Source organism: Sciurus carolinensis, chromosome 12 (genome assembly GCF_902686445.1).
Source record: "Sciurus carolinensis chromosome 12, mSciCar1.2, whole genome shotgun sequence".
Classification (NCBI taxonomy): Eukaryota; Metazoa; Chordata; class Mammalia; order Rodentia; family Sciuridae; genus Sciurus; species Sciurus carolinensis.
Window position 1 is genome coordinate 1,143,177 of NC_062224.1, and position 23,350 is coordinate 1,166,526.

Here is a 23,350-nt window from a genome sequence, read left to right on the forward strand (position 1 = left end):
CTGTGAACAGTCTCTACTTCTGAATGCTGGACACCAGCCCTCTTATGAGTAATTCTGGCTACTCCTTGGGATTGCATAGCCTTACTTCCATAACCTGAATTTCTTACTCCTTCAGACTGTCCTCATTTCCTCAGCTCCACTTTTATTGTGCAATACTTTCTGTTTATCTGAAAGTGGTACTTTAGAGGTATTTAAGATTAAAGCAAACATTAGAATTACCTACAATATCATAGTCATTATTCTCAACGTCTAAGATGTATATTTACAGATCCAACCCTTGCCTTTAAGGTCATGGGAAGTCATAAAAGTAAACAAATATTTATAATTAAGTGGGCTAAGGACAAAGATTGAAGGGCGCAGCATATTTTTGATAGTAAAAAGGAGGGACATCTGGTTGTTGGGGACTCTGCAAGGCTTCCTAGAAAAAGTGACACCTGAACTGAGTTTTGAAGTGTGGGTGGTGGATGAGGGAGAGGAAGACCGTCCTAGGCACTGATTGCCTTGCATGTGTGGGGAGCCAACCAGTTAGGCAAGGCTAGGGACAAAGGGAACAGAAGAAGCAGGCAAAGGACATTTCCTGACAAGCATGGGTATCATGTCTGCATACTTAGGAATAACAGTCTTGGCTTTTTGGGAGGCCATTTATACTCAACACAGTCTAAGAAGACTACTGGTTTCTGGCACAACTATCTGTGGGTAAACTCCTTTACTTAAGGAGAGAGTGTAGGAAGGGAATTGGGATTGGGAGGGAATCTGATGCATAAGCATAGAGATGATCAGGACACTATTGCAAGAATCCAGAGGAGTGAGGAGGCCTGGAGTAGGGCAGTGCGCTGAGGTTGGAGGAAGGTTGTGAATTTCTGTGATACTTAGGACAGTAAATTTTTAGCCCTTGGAACCAGTTGGCTAAGGGGAGGTGAGTGATCTGACATTGACTGTTGGGTTTCTGTGACTTGGCAACAGAGCAGCTGATGATGCCTCTTGATAGGACATACAGGAGACAAAAAAATATTTTGACAGGCAGTATTCAGTTTGGAATGTGTTCAGCTTGAGATAAGAGATATTTAGCTTGTTGATTATCATGTTATGTACCAGAAACAAAAAAACAACATAATCACTTGAGAGACATCCAAGTAGAGCTGGAAATATGGTTCCAGAGCAGAAGAGGTAGGTCTGCACTAATATACCATCTGGCGGTCATCAGCAAGTGGGTTGTATTCAAAGGCAGGGGTCTGTGGTCTTTCAGTGAGATTCTGGGATGAAAAATGAAAAAGTCCTGGGACTCTGACATGATCACCTTGCGTGTCCCATACGACTCCGTGTGGTCTGGCAATGGCTACTGCTCTAACTTCCCCAATCTTGCCTACCAGTATGCAGCCGCCTGGTCTTCTGTTTCTCAGACTTAACCAGAAGCATGCTCTCTGCTCAGAGTGCTCATGCATTGGCCGCGTGCATTGGCCGCCTCGTGCTTGTGCTGTTTCTACAACGTTGTGTTGCTGACTTTTTGGTATTGGTATTCCAACTCAGGTGTCATTTCCTCAGAGAGGCCTTCAGCAACTATGCAGCCTAAAGTAGCTCTCCAGTCACTTCCTCATCAGGTCTCTATTTCCTTTATACTGGCTTGCCACAGATGCCAGTTAAATATTTTCCGAGTGTGCATGAATGTTGTATGTTAAAATGCAGTCATTATTAAAAACAAAAGAATATGGGCTGGGGCTCAGTGGTAGAGCGCTTGCCTGGCATGTGTGAGGCACTCGGTTCAATTCTTGGCACCACATATAAATAAAGTTTCATTGACAACTAAAAAATATTTTTAAATAAGTAAATTATATACATTTACAACTAAAGTCTATTTAAAACAATGGCAATACTCAAAACTTAGCATTTCCTAGTTATCTTTCTGAATCTTGCTGTGTTCTGGAGGTTGTGTGTGTGTCTTGCTGGAAGGAGGAGCTCCCGGAACACGTGCTACTGTACATCTTCCCCTGTTGAGGTCAAGCTGGTAGCTCACAATGGCAAGGGCTGTAAGTCAGGGCTCTCCCATGGCATTTGTCAGATGGCCGAGCACCGACCAACGCACTGCTGGTGGTTTCTCTATGCTAACTGACCTTTACTTGTTGTTTGTCTTTCCTTAAGGGCATTAGTGCTCGTCTCTTGGTCGCTTGCTTGCATTGTTTGTGCTACGCACTGGGAAGCGTGTAGCTGAAGGCACGTAGAACAGTGCCTGGTACGCTGCTGCGGGCACTCAGTGACCTTCTTCTGAGTGAATGACTGCTCCAGAGCAGCCAAAAGTGAGGCTCCAGGAGGGGATTATTCAGCCGTTAACCGGGAGGGAGAGCCTGCCCTGCAGACTGAGACGGGCAGTGTTCAGCCTCACCTCTTACTTAGCTCCCCTTTGTTTTATATTCCTGGACGAGTGGCCATGCAAATATGTTTACTTATTGATAGGAAATACTTCTCCAGCACGCATGAGGGAAGGCCAGTTGATAAGCAGTTAACTCAGCCCTACCTGTAGGTAGGAGCCATTTGGTGTACTTTCAAAAATTTTGATACCCAGGCTCACTGCTCACAGACCTAGTTAACCAAGCATCTCTAGTGGTGGGGCCTGGGCATCAGTATTTTAAAAGTTTCCCCAGTTTTTTTAATGTGCAACTTGGGTTAAAAACCTCTGGGTTTGATGTTGGGTTAGAGTGAGGCTGGGGAGTTTGGAGCTTTATCCCATGACTGTTAGGGAACCATCAGCAACAGGATTCAGGAAGTACCTGTCTTATTCATTCTATGATGACTAAGTTCCTGCTGCTAATAGTAAGGTCAGAACTATAGAACACTCTACCTGCCTTGATGAGAAGCTCCCAGTTTTGTACAGGAGGCACCAGGTACAGGTCGAATGAAATGTTGGAGACACCATCTTGAAAACTCACGCCTCTCCCTTAGTCGCTGGTTCCATCGTGCACTGGTTGCTCATAAGAGAGACTGTGTTTTGATCACCATTGTGTCCCCAACACAAACCACAAACCATGCTTGCAGTTGTGCTTAAATATGTAAGCATGGATGCTCTTCCGCAGAGGTGACAACCTGAACAGAGGTAGGAAGGCTCTGAAGTAGCGAACTTGTTGAGGGAATTGCATGTCCCCAGCAAGACTGTTGGAAGAGGGGAAGTGGTAGGGGTCCTAAGAGCTGGGGGTGTAGGGCAAGAGGTAGGACTGCAGTAATAGAACTAAGCAGCAGTTGCTGCTGATCCTCTTTCGAAGGCTTTCTTAAAGTGCCCATTTCTGCTGCTTTTGGTGTTGTGAGCCCTCTGCCCTCCATATATTCCGTTGATCCCGATCCTTTTTTCCTTTTACTCCCAGGACCACTAAATAGAAAGTTTCAAGATCCCTTTGGACCCTCAAATAACATGGTGATAGTTTGTTACAGCCTAAGTGAGCTGAGATAGCTGTATGTTACTTTATTAAAGGGAAATGGGAAATTTGAGAATGTTGTCTGGCATTATAAGCAGGAGTGTGTGATATGCTACAGTGACTGCAGTCTTACACCAGAATTCCAGCAACGTGGTCAGATGCTGGAAAGATAAAGAAGTAGGCCATCTTATCTTCAAGATAATTGTGCTCTAGTAGTGACACAGACATGCGGTCACAGCGTGTGGGCTACATACTCTAATAGACATGGATTGTGGGTGAAGTCCAGACGAGGAGGTGTCAGTCGTGCCACGTGTAACTCAGGGAGAACCTCACAGAGGAGGGTTGCCTTGCAGGGTGACAGAGGAACGGGCATTCCAGCAGAGGTGTAAGGAAGCTTGCCGGGCAGTGCGGTTCCCTCTCGCAGGAGTAGGTGGTGAGTGCCGTGCGTGGGGGTGTTGGGTGGGTCATTGAAGTGTTTTAGGCAAGGCGTCACTGGGTCAGGACTCTCTGGAGACGAGCACAGGGGCAGAGTGGAGGACTTGGTGAGCTCAGCAGAGGGGCTGTTGAAGGGAAGGACTGGAGCCCAATGGGGCAGGGTGGTGGGGTGCCAAGTGGACACTGTGCCTGCTCAGAGCAGGTTAGGACTGGATGGAAAGGGCGAGGGAGGAGCCATCTAGAGCGAAGCAAAAGGCTGCTGACGCCAGGGGCCAGACTGAGATCTCAGGAACATGAGGGAGTTGGAGGACATGCAGAGAAGCGGGCTCTGTTTCGGGAAGGCCAGATGTGAAGTGTGGCAGCCAAGTGTGTAAGTGGAGAGGTCGGAGAAGCTGGCAGAAGGTTGGGAGGCCTGTGTGATTAGTGTTGTAAGCCAACGGAGTAGGTGACCATGCCCAGCACAGCTGGAGGACGGATAGAGGACTGGAGAAGGAGACCTACTGAGGGAAGTGGGAGCAAAGAACATCTGTTTGTAGTTTTGAGGGGGAAACTTCCCGCACGTCAAGAATCACTGGATTAGAGAAACCAGGTGGATTTTTCTACTGAGACAAGAAAGTCATGAGTTAAAAACCAAAGCAGGGAAATTTCAGGAAAGATTGAGGTGGGCAGGGAGAAGGGAGCATTAGAAAATGCTATCACATGGTAGAGGAGGCTGGGAGAATGAGGGCTGGAAAGAGGCCAGGATTGAAGGATTGCATTGAAAGAAGTATGTACAGGGTCATTGTGTTTAAGAATGTGCATCTCTGTATATAGCAGAGAATGAAGGATTATATAACTTTTTAACATTAAAAGTGCTAACATTGCTGGGCATGGTGGCACACACCTGTAATCTCAGCCACTTGGGAGACTGAGGCAGAAGGATCACAAGTTTGAGGCCAGCCTCAGCAACTTAGCAAAGCCCTGTGTCTAAATAAATAAATAGGACTGGGGCTGTAGCTCAGGGATAAAGCACCACTGTGTTCAATTCCCATTACCATAATAATAATAATAATAACAGTGTGATAAGAAAATAATGGAAGATGGACCTTGGCTCTAGCTTAGTAATAAGGTGCTTCCCCAGCGTGCACAGGCTTCTGGATTTGATCCCCAAAGAAGAAAGGAAGGAATTTAAATGACATGGAGCAGTATTTAATGACATTAAGTGAAAAAAAAAAAAACACATTGCAAGTCCGCAGTGTGTATGTGGCAAGGAGAGAATGTGTCCATCTGTGTGTTTAGAGGTGGTCTCTGGATCATGGCGCTATGGGTGATTTTAATATTTTTTCTTTGTGCTTGTATGTTATAAATTAAAATTTTTTTTTAGTTCTAGATGGACACAACACCTTCATTTTATTTACTCATTTTTATGTGGTAGTTGGGCAGACCCTGGCCACAGCGGGCATAGGTGCTCTGTAGGAGCCTATGTGAGAGCTTGCTTCTTGAAAGAGATTTCATTTTGTTTGCACCCGTATGGCCTTGTTTTATTTGACATAAGCCCACATATATCAAATGTGGTCTTTTAACATATTTTGATTTAATTTTTAAAGCTAAGTAAAGGCACACGAAAGCCTGTCAGTGTGTTAGAAGAAACCTTGCAAAACTGATCAGATTATTCTAGAGCTTACTTAGTATCTTGTCTCTGCTGTTTTTGTTAATTTTCCCAAAGGGATACTGGTCTTACAAAAATAGCAACCAAAAATGTGCTAAGAATGAAGTACTGGTGTATTGATCCTAATCACGGTTACGCCTCTTTCTCTTAGTGTCTGAAAACCTAACCCCAGAACACTTGACTCTCGTCCAGACGCCCAGAATGGGGTCTTGGGAAAGGTGGAGCCTTGCCATTGTCGTCCCTGAGCTGTCCCACTCATTTCACACGTGCTCACGACTTTCTTTGATTTGCTTTATTCACAGAAAGAGCTTAAAAACTGGGATGATTTTGAAGATATTTTGGAGGAGAGGAGACATGTCAGTGACCTGAAGTTTGCGATGAAGTGCTACACACCTCCTGTCTATAAGGGAATTACTCCTTGCAAGCCGAGCGATATTAAACACAGTGTTCTCAGTTCTGAAGAGATTCATTATGTCATTAAGCAGGTGAGTCCTCCAGCCACAGCCAGACTTGTGCGTTCTCACCAGGTCTGTCTTGTTTCTCTGAATTAACTTTGAAAGTTTTCTTTTAGGGTTAGCTGTATTCAGCGTATTCACCAAACACCGGCATCCCTGTGGCATGTTTGCCTCTTTCCTGGGCACTGGAGCCCTGCTGCCCGCACTCGCACAGTGTCTGGGCTGGCAGGGACAATGGCAGTCACACAGTACAGTGACATCCAGTGCAGGGCACACTAGCAGTGACTCAAGAGCCAAGGCCCTATAACTAAATGCTATAGGACTGCTAATTTGGTGTGGAGTCAGGGAAGTGATTTTACTTTTAATGAGAACTGAAAAATGATTCAGGTTTCTCCAGTGAAGTTCCTGGTGGAGCAGAGCGTTATGGCTTCAACCTCCAAGCGGAGTACCAGGGAGCTCTGAAGGACATCGGTGCCTGGGTCTGGGCCAGTTCATTGAAACATCAGCGCGAGGGAGCCTGCTGCAGAGTGACTCCAGAGAGTAGCAGAGTTTGGGAGCTGCCAGGGAGATTCAAGGACTGGAAAGTAGCTCAGTATGTCCAGAGCAGGGAACAAAGATGGGTGACGACATGCTTTTAGCCTGGAGTGGTGAGTGGGGGCCTGTCGGGAAGGGCTTTGTTAGCCTCATGGAAAATTTGGATGTTCCGTGTGCAGTGTGAAGCCGTAGAAAGCCCTCGAGATGGAGTGAGATGTGCTCTGGAGTGCCCTTATTCTAACACCAAAAGCAGGAAGTGCATCTTGATGCGCTTGCCATAGACCCCCTGTGCCACCGTCCCTGCCTGGACTGGGGTACAGCTGCAGGATTAGGAATGGACAGGCTTCAGAGGTTTGAGACGTGAAGTTGATCTTTTTTGGTGGCTGTGTGGGTACGGGAAGGAAGGAAAGAATGAAGGACATGCTAGAGCTCTTCAGTGGGAAAGGAACTTAGACCAGAGAACAGGATTGGGAAGAAAGCAAAGTTTGCTTTGGATGTGTGATTTGAAGACTCAGAAGGAAGGTGTTCTGTAGACAGGTTGGGACACTTGCCAGGCACTCACGAGGCCCAAGTCTGTGGTGACAGACTAATGTCCTTGCCACTATTGCTTGCCTGTGTCCGTCCCACCCGATCCTCAGGACCGTAGCTGTAGGAATGGTGCAGAAGGCCTGGCCTTTCGTGCCTCCTCTGCTCCATGGCTCCATTTTCTTTCGAGTCAGAGGAGAACATACTCTTTCCTAACAGGCTCCTCTGGGAAGTACACATGCCCCTGTCCTTGTCTTGCGTATTCTGGTCCTCTGTAATGTCCTCAAGGAAGCGCATGCAACTAACGTGTTCTGTAGAGAAGGGAAGGGAGCACCTTCAGAAACACGAGTTCTCGCTTGACCGCTGCCTTGCGCTGGCTCCCCACACAGCACTGGCTCCACTGTGCCGACCCTCTCCCTGGCCTCACTGGTCACTCTAGTGCCTCGCAGAGGCGCCTGCCTTTCGGGTGGTGCTCGGAGTGGGAGGTTGGGGCACACTCGTCCTGCGCTTCCCTTCCAGCCTCCTGGCCTTGGCTGCGGCTCTTTCAGCTTCCCGAGTTGGCTCCTGTTCCGGAGCCCGAGCTGTAGAGGTCTTGCTTCTTGACTTTTACATTCACTTTAAGCTGGGTCACGGCCTGGGGAAAGGTATTGCCACCGTCTGATTTCTTTTGGCTTGGACATTGACCTGTGCTCCTAATCCCTTTGTTTTGATTGTCCTTACGTAACAGAGAAGCTACCAGTTTTCTCTGGCTAGGCCTATTTCACAAATGAAGCCAGACTTATTCATCAGTAAAAACCCTTGTGGGTAGTGTGTCTCAGAATTGGCTCTTCTTAGAGTCACCAGGAGAACTTCTGCAAAAAGTTAGCCACCTTTGTGCCTCACTTAAGGACAATGCTTGGTTTGGAGAGGTGTGTTGTTGGGCAGTTCCACTCTTGTAAGGAGCGTTGTACAGGGTACTCTCAGACCTCGACAGCACAGTCTCCTCCACAGCTGGACTCGATGGGAAACGTGTGTGGTGGAGTGTTGCTTCTGGGCCCGTGGTGAACACCAAGTCTAGCGCAGGAAGCGACCTAGCTGGGAGCTCTGATGGAATGCGAGGAGCAAGGCAGCGTGCCGCCTCCTTGGTGTGTGGGGCTGGGACGGAATCTGGGCCTTGCAGGTTCTGGGCAAGTGCTCACCCTGAGCCTCACCTCAGCCCCACGTGTGCTATTTTACAGTAGTTTTTTTTTTTTTTTTTTTTCCAAACAAGTGAAGAAATACACTCTACAATAACAATAGAAAGTGTAGCATAGTAAGTACATAAACCAGCGACAGAGGCATTATCGTTAAGAATCACGCCCTGTAGGGAACTAACTAGAGGTGCCGTGCTCTTGGATGTCTGGCTTCAGTCGCTGTTCTTCAGCATCACCACAGACCAGCAGCAGTGCATTGTGCTAGGACATCAGGACAGCTACAGTGTCAACAGGCGTGGGCATCTCTTGGCTCCATTGTGACCTTACTGTTACTAGACATGGGGAACCTCATGTAGATACATCTTTTGTTATTATTTTGTTGGGGGGCGTTGCTGGGGATTTAACTCAGGGTGCTCTACCACTGAGTCACATTCCCAGCCCTTTCCTTTTCTTTTTTTTTTTTTTTGAGACAGTGTCTTGCTGAGTTGCCCAGACTGGCCTTGAACTTGTATTCCTGCCTCAGTCTCCCATGTTGCTGCATTTACTGCCATGCACCATCACACATAGCAAGATTTATAAATTTTTAATAAGACTATTGCTATAGCCATCAGATTTTTAAAAAGTTTTTTAGTTGTAGATGGACACAATACCTTTATTTTATTTGTTTATTTTTGTGTGATGCTGAGGATGGAACCCAGTGCCTCACACATGCTGGTCAAGCTCTCTACCACTGAGCTACAGTTCCAGCCCCCGCCATCAGATTTTTTTTCCAAGTTCTTTAAAACCAATCAAACACAAAAAAATCAAACTAAAAGAACTCTTAAAACAATTACATTAAACCAGTTTCTCCTTTATCAAGTTAATGGCCATAAACAGCCAACCAGCAGGACACCTCGAGCTGCCATCAGGGTGTGCTTTCAGACGCACAGGCCACAGTGCATTACAAGTCACTTCATAGCTGTAAATAGCCAAGTCAGCCAGAACCTCTCCAGGGGACCTGAGAAAGAATTAGCACTTTGCAGTCTTAGGCCAGTCACAGTTCAGACCTCCCAAACCAGCCAGGTTTCTCTGTACCAAATATCCCTGCCTTGTTGGTACCACAGAGTTGCAGAATTCAAACTTCCCTGGGTTCAGAAGAACCTGGACTGGCTCCAAATAGTCCCCATAACAAAGAGAAGAAGGGCGAGGTCTGATGTGCACTCCTGGGGAGAACTTAAGCCAGGGGTCAAGCTTTAAGGCCCTTGGATTCCAGACATTCATTTCTCCTCTTCACCAAATGGTGGTAAAACACAGCCAGTGTCAGTCTGCAGAGGAGAGGGAGGCACCGTGCAGTGGGGTGACTTTGGTGGCTTCACAGACCTTCCTCTCCTGGGGTCAGAGGCTGTGAATGGCAGACATCTTGTAGGCATCATCTCCTGCCTGGCCTCTCTCTGGAATGCAATTCCTCTTCCAGTTTCTGGCCTTTAAACTTACCTACGTGAGACCATTCAGCTTTGCACCCTGCACACAGAGCTGCTACACACTTAGCATGTGGCATGAAAGCCAGAGCCACACTGGGCACGCGGCCCCCCAGCCAGCCTGGGCCCTGGGCTAAGGGCTGCGCCCAGGCCGATACCAGCAGCAGCCCCACCATCTGCAGCGGCTCGCCTGCTGCTGCAGCTGGCGTGACTGTGGCTCTGTCGTCAGGCACACTTACCAGGAGCCTCAGGGAACCAGCCAGCCCAGCAGCAGTAGCTTGGTGGCCCTTCTTTTATGAGATAAAACAATTTTTGAAGTGTGCCCAGAACCAGGGTGACGTTAAGCCCTATGAGAGTTTCAGTGAGGAGCTGAGATGGAAACTGCAGATGGAGTCTTCTAATCAGGAAGTTCAGGTCAAAGAAATGGAAAGTTGGCTCTGATGGCCCAGTTACTTTAGCATTAAAATGTCACTGGAAGTGGCAGTGTGAGAGGTAGAACCTCACTTCATAGCACCCTTGTTTCTGAACGGTGGTGGAAGAGGGCGCTCCAGCTCTTCATAAGTTCCCCGAGTTGACACGTTTGTGTGCCCTCCTGAAACCAGCTGTTTTGATGTTATTCTTCGTGAGTTAATTAAAGTGATTTTCTTCCAAAAAGGGAAAAAATAAGACCATTTATCTACTGTGTTGGAAGATACATCAAATCAACTTAAAACAAGAAGAAAACACACCCTCTTGGAGTTGTGTAATACTGGTCCATGTGGAGCTAGCCATGCTGGTTGGAACAGAGTTCTATCTTACCTCTGCGTCCCTGTCCTTCCAGCTCTCTAGGGAGTCCCTCCAGTCTGTTGATGTCCTCCGCGAGGAAGCCTGTGAGATCCTGGATGAAATGAGCCATAAGCTGCGTTTGGGAGTCATTCGGTTTTTCGCCTTCGCCTTGAGCAAAATATTTAAACAGATTTTCTCGAAGGTGTGTGTGAATGAAGAAGGCATCCAGAAAGTGAGTATCGGCAGAACCAGCCCTTGGCACTCTGGCGCCTCCCGAGGTGCAGGCGGGTTGCCTCTCCCGGGCTTGTAGTCAAGTTCGACTGACAGACCAAGGTGCCCCTTGTTCACAGAAGTCAGAAATGTGATGCTAAGAATTTTGTCTGTATTTCACCCAGACTCCCCTCCAGTATTTCCTTTATCCTTTTTGCCAAATACTGGTGTGTTTTTCCTGTAAATAAAGTCACTCTTGTGGTGTGGTCACCAACAAGAATCAACCTGGACGTGGCACTAGGAATGTGGACCTCACAGCTGTCGTGGTACTCGTCTCGCTCATGTCCTGCGTAGCCTGGAAGTCCTAGGGCGCATGCCACATCCAGCCTCCTCCTCCCTCTCTCCTTCAAGTCCTAGGATCTAGAATGGCTTCTTTGTCTGTTTGTGTCTCTAGTATTAGGCTATTTCTAGTAGCAGGTTGGTTATTTCAGCCTCCCTTGAGTTAGATGTAATCGTGCAACTCCATGCTGGGCACGGGGTGCACTTTGGGCAGGAACATTCTCCGTGGTACAGCTATAGCGTTCCTCGCCAGGCCGTGTCCCCCGAGTTTCTCCACTGCACATGTGCATAAAAGTATCTTCAGGAGAACTGAGCTTAGTTACATGTCCTGTTTTTGGTAGGCTTTCCCCACTAGTTTTGCAACCACTACTAGTTTTTACTTAATTAGTATTACTTTGAAGACGAGTGGTTCTTCCCTTATTGGTTAGCTTGCTTTTTCCTATAAGGAAGAGCTTTCCAGGTGAATGTTACATTTACTCATCTGTTTTTTTTTTCTATTTAAAAAAATTTTTTTAGAGTTGTAAATAGATCTTTTATTTATTTATATGTGGTGCTGAGGATCGAAGCCAGGGCCTCACACGTGCCAGGCAAGTGCTCCACCACTGAGCCACAACCCAGCCTGCTATCATTTGTCTTTTAGTGCTTGTTTTCTCCCAGGAAAGCTCTTAACCTTCGTTTGCTTCTTCCTCATGCCTTTTGATGTTCTGCCTCTGTTTGATCATCTACTTTCCTGTCAAGTATTTCTATCTGTCATGATTCTTTTCTGACTTACTCTCTGGGTCTGTCAAACAACGTTTGGTGTAGGGTTTGGGGCCAGGGCATATTGGCAAGCTGTGTCTTAACCAATCACAAATTATCCACTTTGGTTCATTGTGTTTAGATTTCAGAAAAACAGGTACAGCACATTGACACCAGTGACACTGTTGGAGTCTGTTACTTGACTGTATCTGGGATATCATGTATCTCCCAGCTGTGTGACATGTGCATTCTCCACGCAGTCCAACACATAGAGAAACATTCCTCTTGTTTTGTCCCAGTTATTTATAAATCTTGATGAGTGAGGTGGGCACGCCTGTAATCCCAGCAACTCGAAAGACCGAGGCAGGAGGATTGCAAGTTCAAGGCTAGCCTCAGCAACTGAGACCCTATCTCAAAATAAATAAAAAGGCATGAAGGTGAAGCTCAGTGGCAGAACACCCATGAGTTAAAAGCCCAGTACTGCAACAAAATGCAACAAAAACAATAATAAACCCTATAAATTCTTTTTGCTGTTTCCCAGAGAAGCTTTGTTGTCTGCTGTGGTAAGCACCCTGGCCACGGCAACATTTCAGCTTGACTCTTTTTTCAGTCCTAGGGATTGAACTCGGGGTGCCTAACTGCTGAGCACATCTCCAGTCCTATTTTTTATTTTGATACAGGGTCTCACTAAGTTGCTTAGGGCCTTGCTAAGTTGCTGAGGCCGACCTCAAACTTGCAATCCTGCTGACTCAGGTAGGTTTTTTAAGGCAGACTGACATGGGTTTCCTCCTCAGCCCCACCATTCATAAGGTGCATGCCCATGTTACAAATAGGGAAGAAAGGCTTGGACCATACTTACACATACGTGTTAGTAAATAATCCATGTCAGATGACTGGTGTATAAAATGCCCTACTAAAACATGCTAGTGATCATCATCATTCTGATCCATAAAATTTACATATTTAATATTCTTGTATTGCGTGGAATTGTTTAACTAGAACTCTAAAATAATAATCTGGTCAGAGTAAGTTAAGTTTGTATGTAGGGAGCAAAGGCAGAAAACATGGTAAGCATTACCTTTGAGCAGAGACTTGTCCTCCTGTTTTTTTTATTTGAGCTATGATTTTAATAACATGACAACTGAAATTATTCCAAATGTAACATTTTTTTAAGCTTCAACGAGCTATCCAGGAGCACCCTGTTGTCCTGCTGCCTAGTCACCGGAGTTACATTGACTTTCTGATGCTCTCGTTTCTTTTGTACAACTACGACTTGCCTGTGCCTGTTATAGCCGCAGGAATGGGTATGTATTGATTTTCTACACTTTTTTTTAACTTTATAGATTAAAATGTTCACAGGATGATTCTACCCCTGCTGGCGTACTGAAGGCAATGTTAAACCCAGCCTTCTTCTAGGACCCAGAGTGCGACAGCCTGGCGTGGGTCCTTCTGTCTTTGCCTCCTGTACTGGGCAGATGCAGACAGGCGTACATGCACACAGGGTTCTTTGGTTTCAGTTTGGAAAATGTGACTGTAGTACCCACGTGTAGTTTCTGCCTTTTGGCTTTTGTATTTAGTAATACTCTAGGTAAATGAACAGGTCTGACTTTTAGAATGTATTTTTTTGAAGAAATACACATAACATGAAATTCACCATCATGCCCACGTTCAGCACCCATACGGTGGGGGTAAGGGCACCACTGTCCCGCAGCCACCACACCTCCCGTCCTTGCAGAATCGAAGCTGTACCCACAAAGCAGCACCTGTCCATCCTTCCATCCCCAGCCCAGCACCTGCCCATTGGTGGAAGCATCAGGGTCTCCCCCATAGTGCTGTGCTGGTGAGTTTGCTGGCATGTGCCTTCAAGGCTCATCCACGTAGCGCGGTCAGAATCCCCCTCCTTTTTAAGGTTGAGTAATGTTCCCTGAGTAGGTGCAGTCGTTTACCCCTTCACCCCTCAGTGGGCCCTTGGGTTGCTTTTCCCTTCTGGCTATTGCAGATGACACTGCTGTGGACATGGGTAGCCACACCTGCAACCCAAGCACCTATGGCAGGCGGGTTGCCAGTGAAGAGCCTTAGCAGCTTAATGAGACCTTGTTTCAAAATAAAAAGGGCTAGGGTACAGTTCAGTGATAGAATTCCCCTGGGTTCAACCTCTAGTACCCCCACACACAACAAAAAAAAGAAAGAAAGAAAGAAAGAAATTTAAGAAGACCGTACAGATTGGGTATAGTGGCACACACTTGTAACCCCAGCAACTTGGGAGACCGAGGCAGGAAGAGTGCAAGTTTGTGGCCAACCTCAGCAACTTAGTGGGGCCTTGAGCACCTCAGTCAGACCACCCTGTCTCCAAAAAAAAAAAAAAAAGCTGGGGATGTAGCCCAGTGGCAAAGCACCCCTGGGTTCAATCCCCAGAACCAAAACATTAAGAAAAAAAAGAGAAAGAAAAAGACCCTGCTCTCAATTTGTTTTAGACATATCCCAAGGAGTAGAACTGCTGGGTCACCTGGTAACCTCACTGACTCTTGAGGAGCTTCTGCGCTGCCCCACAGGGTGGTTCAGGTTTCTCCCGTCCTTGCCTGTCCTTGTTGCTCTGTGGGTTATTGTTTTCAGTAATGCCTGTTGCAGTGGGCATGAAATGGTGCGACGCTGCGTTTCCTAGTGAGCAGTGAGGCGGAGCATGCTTTCCTGTGCCATTTGGCCATTTGTGTATCTTCTTTGGAAAAGTGTCTATTCAAGTTCATACATTTTTTAATTCAATTGATTTAGGTTGTTGAGTTGTAGAGGTTCTTTACATTTTCTGCAAACCTTCACCAGATGGGTGATTTGTAAGTGGTGCTTCCCGTTTCCTGGGTTACCTTTTGATCTTGATTGTATCCTTGGATACACAGATGTTTGCATTTTGATACAGTCCAGTTTATTTTTCTTCTGTTCCCTTTGCTTTTGGTGTCCTGTGCAAGACATCATTGCTAAATTCTGTGCCACGAAGACTTTCCCTGTTTTCCTCGGGAGTCTTACACTTTAGGCTTTGCCTTTAGGTCTTTGAGCCACTGAGTTAATTTCTGTGTATGACATAAGGTAAGAGTCCATCTCCTGTCTTCGTTGCTTTTGATACTGTATAATATTCAATATCACAGGTGTATAATTTAACAGGATTGTTATTATAGTGTTGCAATACAACTTTATAGCAGTACTTTTATTTCTGTAGGATTGACTCTTAAAAGTAGGACTGCTAAGGCAGATATGTTCTCTCTCGGCTTCTTTTTAAGGCCACCAGGAAAGCTGGGATTTAAGTGTACACCTTTGGTAATAAGTGTAGAAAACTGTAAGGTGGAAACTGCTGGGACTCAAACACTTTCAGAGCATTTTCATCTGAATAGAGAGATATGAGGAAGATACTTGAAAATTAAGGAAAAATAAGAGAAAACCTGTCTGAAAACTGCTGGTAGACCTGCCTCTCTTTGTAGACTTGCTTTATTCAATCTGTCCTCCTGAACGTGGTTTGATATTTGTTCCTGCTGGGCAGGGGTGCAAACAGGTTGACCTGGCTGTCCAGATATGAGGACAGAGGTTGGCCTGTCACCTAGTTCAGAGCAGGGCCAAGGACCCCGCTGGGTGACGCTGCTGCCACCCCGCTGTTGCCCATCTTGGCCAGCTGGTATTAGCACAGTGCACCCAGCCTCCTGTGGCTTCTGGCTGCAGGGTCCCTTCTCCTCCGTGGTTCTGAGACGTCCTCTTGTTAATCAATCTCAGTGTCATTGTTCGTGTCTCTTGTGAAATCTAATGGCCTCTGACTTCAGGGCTTGAGAAAACTTTCTTTGTTTTTCAGACTTCCTGGGAATGAGAGTGGTTGGGGAGCTGCTGAGGATGTCGGGTGCCTTTTTCATGCGACGTACCTTTGGTGGCAACAGACTCTACTGGGCTGTGTTCTCTGAATATGTAAAAACCATGTTACGGGTAAATGCATATGAGTACCAAGTTTTTTCAAGTTCTGATTTCTTTCCATGTTTGCTTTTACAAATTATGCTTTCTAAATAGACCACTTAGCTATTTTTTCCCCTCAAGGAATGTTCCAAGCCTCAGCAGTCTGTGATTCTTGCTTAAGTGTCACTGCGAACAGCATTTGTTTAGAGGGTTGGGAGGGCATGGGGAAAGGGATCAAAAGAAGCACCTATGGGGCTGGGGATGTCGCTCAGTGGTGGAGCGTGTGTCTAGCATGCGCCAAGGCCCTGGGTTCTGTCCCCAGTACCAAAGAAAAATCATGTCATTTTGAGAGTAGGCAATGGGTTTTGTGTCTTGTTTGTTTGTTTGTTTTCTCTTTAAAGAATGGTTATGCTCCTGTTGAATTTTTCCTCGAAGGGACCAGGAGCCGCTCTGCCAAGACACTGACTCCTAAATTTGGTAGGTCACTTACAGATTAGAAAGAAAGTATAGGCCCCAGGGTTTAAGTGTGACTTTAGGGTCACTGCTAAACAGAACTTGACACTTTTTAAACTTTTTAACAAGATAACCACTTCTTTATAAGTGTAACTGTTTCTATTTGTGGGCTTAGGATATGTGTACACTTTTGCTATCTTCCTATTTATATGCCCTCTGTGCTCTACTCCCCAGCATGAATGAGAAAACATTTTTCCCTATGTTTACAGGTCTCCTGAATATTGTGATGGAACCGTTTTTTAAAAGAGAAGTTTTTGATACCTACCTTGTCCCAATTAGCATCAGTTATGATAAGATATTGGAAGAAACTCTTTATGCGTATGAACTTCTAGGAGTTCCAAAGCCAAAAGAATCTACAACTGTACGTGAGGATGGCCAGACTTGATTTTCCTCAAGTGTAGAGAATATCCTGACTTGTACACCTGCTAATTCACAAGTACACTCCTGTTTGTTTTCTTTCCCTGTTGTGACACTGCTAGGGGTTGTTGAAAGCCAGAAAGATCCTCTCTGAAAACTTTGGAAGCATCCACGTGTACTTCGGAGACCCTGTATCGCTTCGCTCTCTGGCAGCTGGAAGGATGAGTCGGAGCCCATATAACTTGGTTCCAAGGTGCAAGGCCTGTTTTGATACCTGATGCAGAAATGGGGGTTAAAACCTAACAGTGTGAGTCCTCACCCTGGGTCGACCACCTCTAAGCCTGAGCTGTGGTTTACCCCAGAGCACACAGCATGTTGCCAGGGAAGCTGTGCCGCTTCATTTTCTTTCTTCTTCTTTTATTAAAACCTTTTTATTTATTTAATTAGCATAATTTTTTCAAAGGTAATGTATGTTTATTTATATAAATTAAAAAAAAATTCAGACAGTCCCAAACTCATACATTAGTCAAAATCTAGACTTTTATTCTCAGTCCCTTTAATTTGTATCCTAAGGGTGAATAAGACATTTTCAGAAAGACATGTGCCCAGATCTAAATCTCACCTTCCACTTGATGTTTCTTGGGGAACCTGACTCCGGCTCTTCATCAGCCCCCTTGCCAGGAAGCAGCCAGCCTTGAGTACGTCCTTCTCCTCCCTCCCCTGGCAGACCCTCATGGCTTCAGCTGTCGCCTCTTGACTCCAAAATCTGGCATTCCACGTAATTAATTTTCTACTAAAAATGTGATGTCTATATCTGCTTTTCACTCTGTATCGTACTAATGCAGATCCTGTTACTAACGTATTCAGCATGATTTTTATTGGTGCATTATAGTTCTACATGTGACAGGATTCATCATGCCACATTGGTACAGGCATGATGGTAGTCTAATCAGTCTCATTCCCATCATTTTGTTTTTGTCATTGGAAAACTTTAGTGAAGACGATCTGTTCTCACCAGCTAGCAGTTGATTAGTTGCAAGTTGCCTGTGTCAGACGTACAAAACATGATCGCCTTCCTAGGGGAACCACTTGACCTTAGGAAGAAATAGTGCCATTGTGAACAAATGCACATGCAGGAACCGTTGAACTCACTGAAGTGTCATGGCATGTGTCCTGAATACAGTTTTGATCCCAGAAAGGAGTGTGTGGCAGCCACACATGGGACTGAGTCCCCGTTCCCAAGAAAGTCTGTCACGTCTTTGCAGGAGGCAGAGTTCCCCAGCAGGGCAGAGCCTCTCCAGCAGCCCCGCTGTCTTCTCAGATGCACACGTGAACTTCCTGCTGCCACCGGCTCTCTAGACCTCACCTGGCTCAGCAGCCCTGATGAGGTTTTCATCAAGCCCCTGTGTGACTGCAGTGAGGCCCTGCATGTCCCTGCTCCGCACAGTACTTTCAGGCCTCATGTACATGTGTAATGATCCACATGTCAGAGCTCCCAGATGAGGATAGGGTCCTTGCCAGGTCCTGAAGCTCTCTGATGGAGCAGTCTGTCCAGTTCAGTAGAGATTTTCCTGGTGCTAGGATTCTGCAGAAATGGTCATTTGTTCTACTGGGAGATGTCGGTTTTCACAGAAGTGGTATGATCTATTTAAAAAGCAGAAGTCTCCCCCTGGAATTGGGAATTAAGAGTATTTCTTGCCAGGTGCAGTGGCACACGCCTGTAATCTCAGCAGCTCAGGAGGCTGAGGCATGAGGTTTGGAAGTTTAAAGACAGCCTCAGCAACTTAGCAAGGCCTAAGCAACTCATCAAGACCCTGTCTCAAAATAAAATATAAAAAACGGCTGGAGATGTGCTCAATGGTTAAGCACCTCTGGATTAAGTCTCCAGTACCAAAAACAAAAATGAGTATTTCTTATCGTGTTTCAAGAGCATGTCCTGGAGACGTGTGCAGATTACACTTGGAGGTGGCCTAAGGAAGTTGGTTGGGAGGAACATGAGAAGCCTTCCGAAGGGTCTTCCCACCCCGCAAGTGCAGATTGCAAAATCCCAACGTGTTCTGTGCCCTTCCTTTTAGATATATCCCGCAGAAACAGTCTGAGGACATGCACGCTTTTGTCACTGAAGTTGCCTACAAAATGCAGCTTCTGCAAATTGAGAACCTAGTTCTGAGCCCGTGGAGCTTGGCAGTTGCAGTGCTACTTCAGAACCGGCCATCTATGGACTTTGATGCTCTGGTGGAAAAGACTCTGTGGCTGAAGGGCTTGGCTCAGGCATTTGGAGGGTTCCTCCTGTGGCCTGGTACGTAGTGGGATGTGAGTGTGGAGAATTGCCTTTTCATCTTAACTTGGGAATGAGTTCTAGATGTGGGAAACCTACATAAGATGCTGAGCTAAACATCCGTTGGAGAAGAAGGACCCTTGTCTGTTTTCGTCCCTCAAGAACATGAATCCCAGCATGTTGGCCCTTGAGCATAAACATTTGCATGTCATGTTCCCCCCAAGACCCTGAACACCCAAGGACTAGAACACTATCCCCTTGCACACAGCAGAGTGGAGAGTAGTGACAGGAGTCCGTCCTTCCTCCTCTGGAGCCCTCGTGTTTGCAGCCCGTTTGCCTTGTGGGTGGCACACACTGAAGGACTGGCCTTGTTGGCCTTTATATATTTCTCAGATATAACAGCTTTGTGAAAACCTCGTCCAGGTTTGAATGCTGTGCTGGGAATCTGGGGTGCATGCAACAATAGTGAGCTTGAGTTGTTTTCCGTCTCTTGGATTTAAGATCATACAGATGACAGTTGAAAAGGCAGTGCCTTCAAACTCAGGTAGCCCTCTGGTGAAGCACCTGTGTTCATTCATCATGCTGACATCAAGTGCATGAGCAAGCAGTGGGATCAGTGAGGCTGCGGACCCACTCTGAGGATTTTCGAGAATAGCAAGGGTGAGGGGAGATGGCACGGAGTGGCTTTGCACCCGTCTCAACAGGAAAGGAGCTCCTCGGAGAGTAGAGCTGCTCACACAGGATGGGAAGTGCATGGCGGAGAGGCTGCGTCAGGGCAAGGGCCACCCGAAGCCATGTTGCTGGGTGGGGCAAGGAGAAGAAAGGGCTGCGGGTGGCAGCTAGAGGGCTTAGGCCTCACAGGCTTAAGGTCCCAACTGAGAAGTGAGGCCACCCAAGCCCCAGCGAAGGAATCCAGGAGGAATTCCTAACAAGAGCCAGGCAGTCCAGTACCTGTCACCAGTGAGGGAAGAGAGGGAGGTGACGTCTCTCTCAGCATTGTGATGGTCTGGTAGGAGTCGAGGGGCGTGTGAATTATGACACAAGGTAGTGAGTATTAGGTGTCACGGATGGCCAGCTAGAATGCTGAACCCATAACTCTGCCCCAGGAGCGTGAAGACATGGGCACCCGTCTTTTTAAGGTGGTTTGCTTTTTGAAGCTAGGATCAGAGTACCTGTGGCTGAACAACCCCACGCCACCTGGTTATCACATTCGGTTCATGGGACAAGTGACAGTGTGGGCTGAGCAGTTGTGATTCCTGATGTAGAGCGTGTATTCAGTTCCTTTGTTCTTTTTCACTTACGTGATCCCACATTCCTAAGCATCCTCATGTCTGGAACCCTTTTTTCAAATGCTGGGAAGTGAGCCCAGGGCCTCTCCCGTGCCAGGCAGGCACTGTGCCCCTGAGCTGCGTCTCCAGCCCTCTAGAGCCTTTCCCATATTTTCATAGATGTCATGATCCTGAGCATGCTGAGGGCAGGCTGATCGAGTGTGATTGAGGCTGCCGAAGCGAATGGGTTCAAAGCCTGGTGACAGGCAGCCACACACCAGCCAGGAATGGGCTTCACTATGAGACCTTGCGTTTGGTCCCTAAATACAAGCCTCGCCCCTCCCTTTTCCCTCTCCTGCATCATCAGCAGAACCTGACACCCAGCTCTTTGGCTGGGGTTCATAGTATAATAAAATGATTGCCCTTGCTGAGAGTATTTGTTAAATATCACTATCTCTTCATTCTGCTTCTGTGACTACTGTTTGGCGATGTCCAGGCCAAGGTAGTGTCAGATGATGAGCTACAGGAACCATCACGGTTCTGCTTCTCTAATGGTCCTAGATGCAGGAAAGAGATCGCAGTGTCCCGTGCTCTCAGAGACCTGGTGCTAGGACTGTGGCTGCCGTTTGGTCTGCATGCAGAGTGATATGCTTGTCACCTGGGGTGGGGGGCATCTAAGCAAGCTTGCTGTGGGGGTGTGGGTGTGTGTGTGTGTGTGTGAGAAGTATGTTTTAAGGTACTCAGGCACTAATCACAGACCTTTCTGTCTTGGTATTGTTAAATCCATGTGTGTGATTTTCCAGTCATGTAACTTGCTCTTGCAAATGTGTGGATGCCCTTGGTTCCTGAGAGAGACAGAATGTGCTAATTTTTAGGTTGGGAATGGATGTGTATTTCAGAATGACTGACAGACTTGGGTAGATGATGTTATGTGCATGTCTTGAAAGATTCGATACACAAAATGCTTCTTCCAAAATGTCCTTGTATCATGACCTCAGCTGGTAAGAAACTAACCTAGCGTCTGCCACTTGAAGTTACTCTCCTTTCAGGCCAGGCCACTCCAACAGACCCTGTCTCATCTACACATTTTATCTTTGTGTGCAGATAATGAACCTGCTGAGGAAGTTGTCCAGTCCAGCATTCTTCTGCATTCCAACCTCGCCAGCCTTGTTAGAGACCAGGTGATTCTGAACGTGGACTCCGGAGACTCAGAAGTGGTCGATGGACTCATTTTCCAGCACATCACTCTGCTTATGTGCTCGGCTTATAGGAACCAGTTGCTCAACATTTTTGTCCGTCCTTCCTTAGTAGCTGTAGCCTTGCAGATGACACCTGGGTTCAGGAAAGGTAACTTCCAGGAACATGATCTTGAACTTCAGAAGAGGCCCAGCCTTGCAGTCCCATGCAGGGAGCAGTAGTGCACAGCAAGGCCACTCACCTGCAGGCCCCCGGCCTCTACCCTCGGAACTTAGCGTGGCTTCTTAAACCCATGGCCGTCTGTCGTAGAGTCCTAGACTTGGAGGGCACGGTGGCATGTACCCGTCCGTAGTCCCAGCTGCTCAGGAGGCTAAGGTCCACCTGGGCAATGTAGCAAGACCCTCCCTCAAAAAAAAAAAAAAAAAAAAAGAAACAGAATTGGAAGATTGGAAGGACCTAGAAATTGCCCAACCTAAACCTCTCCTTTTATAAGAGGAGAGTTAGGCCAACAGAGTTGCATAATCGCTCAGAGAATGCTGTGCATGTGAGCACGCTTGCCCGCCTCCTGTCTGAGCTGTTCCTGCTGTGAGGCCCTTCACCCAGCAAGGGCAGCTATGGGAGCCTCCAGCAGAACACCCGCACAGCAGCGTGCTGCTTGCACCGAGGACGGGGCCGTGAGAGGAGCACACTTCTGGTTGACAGGGGCTTGTAGTCCAGGCCAGGGTGTTCACCAGGTCCGCCTGAGGATGCCTGCGGAGCCCCACCAGAGCCTCACTCAGTAGGCCCAGAGTCAGGGCTCCTTTGGTGATTTTCTATTTTTTTTTCTTGGAACTTCACAGGGAAGAGTACTAGAGGCATGGTGAAGATGCAGGAATGTGAATGTGAAGGGGAGCTAGGAAGTCAGTTCCTCTCCTGCCCTGGGAACCTTGGCATAGGGGAAAGCGGTGTCCCAGGCTTCTAAGGAATGTGGTGTCTTCCTTGTTACCAGACTTGTTACCAGACTGACTTATTAGAAGCTTGCTTGTAATTTAGTTCTAATCATTAACATTATGCTAGACTAGTTTACTCTGCAGGTGAAGTTCTGGTTGATTCTGGCTTCCTGTAGGGGACTTAATTCTTGTCCTGTTACATGAATAAAATGCACCTTTGAAGGACTGCATTTTGGGGCTTCACAGACTTCCTGGTATTCCCTGAAAGTTTAAAAAGCAGTGTGGTGATCTTATGGAACAAATTTATTTGCAGAGGATGTCTACAGCTGCTTCCGCTTCCTCCGTGACGTGTTTTCAGATGAGTTCATCTTCCTTCCGGGAAGCACACTGAGGGTGAGTCCACAGAAGGAGATCAGGCGGGCACGGCATGAGTTCTAGAAGCAGCAGGTGCATTCTCAGTCAGCACAGCGAGAAATTCTGGTGCTCAGTTCAGCAGACCCAGCTCCAGCCTTGCTGTGTTTTCCAGAGCTGTGCAGCGGGTGATGATGAGAATGAGTGACTGAGGGAGTCTTTGTTCGGAGGGTCCCTCCTGGAGCCTCTAGTGCTGCTCCTGTGCATGAGTTGTTCGTAGATGTTTGTAAGTTGACACTGGCTTTTCTGCTGACAGTGGGTTGCAGTGTGTCTGGCAGGCAGGTGCCTCAGCCAGGAGAGGAGCAGTGGGTGGTCTTGCGTGGCCGTGTGGACAGCTGAGCCTGGTCAAGCTCCCGAGTTGGACTACTGGTTAGCTTGGGGAGGCAGTGGCAGAATAGACGAAGGTGGTGTAGGCTTTTGTGTGCCGTGCTCAGGTGAACGGGCTTCGTTTTATTCTGTGGGGCATGAGGGCAGGAATGCCAGAGAGCTTTGAGCATGAGCCACATCTTTAGGACTTTTTGTACATACTTGCTAGCCAGATCTAAGGAGTGTGGCTGTGCACAGTGAAAGAAAGTCCATAGGGGCTGGGGTCGTGGCTCAGTGGTAGAGCGCTTGCTGGCATGTTTGGGGTGCTGGGTTCAATTCTCAGTGCTGCATGTAAATAAATAAAATAAGAGTCCATTGAAAACTTAAAAAAAAAAAACATTAAAGAAAGAAAGTCCATCACCCAGGGTTTTCTGTCTGCTGTGTCTGGGGTTCAGCATTTTGAACATGAGCAGAATGTTTCTTGTGCT

The 23,350-nt window shown here is 47.0% G+C and overlaps 1 protein-coding gene across 1 annotated transcript in view; it reads left to right on the forward strand.

The window, feature by feature from the left end:
• Gnpat (glyceronephosphate O-acyltransferase) overlaps positions 1-23,350 on the forward strand; it is a 28,798-nt gene that overhangs the window by 3,399 nt on the left and 2,049 nt on the right. Inside the window, 10 exon segments of the mRNA XM_047520511.1 lie at positions 5,787-5,969; positions 10,448-10,624; positions 12,854-12,983; positions 15,509-15,636; positions 16,005-16,080; positions 16,326-16,477; positions 16,596-16,726; positions 18,549-18,772; positions 21,124-21,366; positions 22,459-22,538. Coding sequence (XP_047376467.1) covers positions 5,787-5,969; positions 10,448-10,624; positions 12,854-12,983; positions 15,509-15,636; positions 16,005-16,080; positions 16,326-16,477; positions 16,596-16,726; positions 18,549-18,772; positions 21,124-21,366; positions 22,459-22,538 — 1,524 coding nt within the window.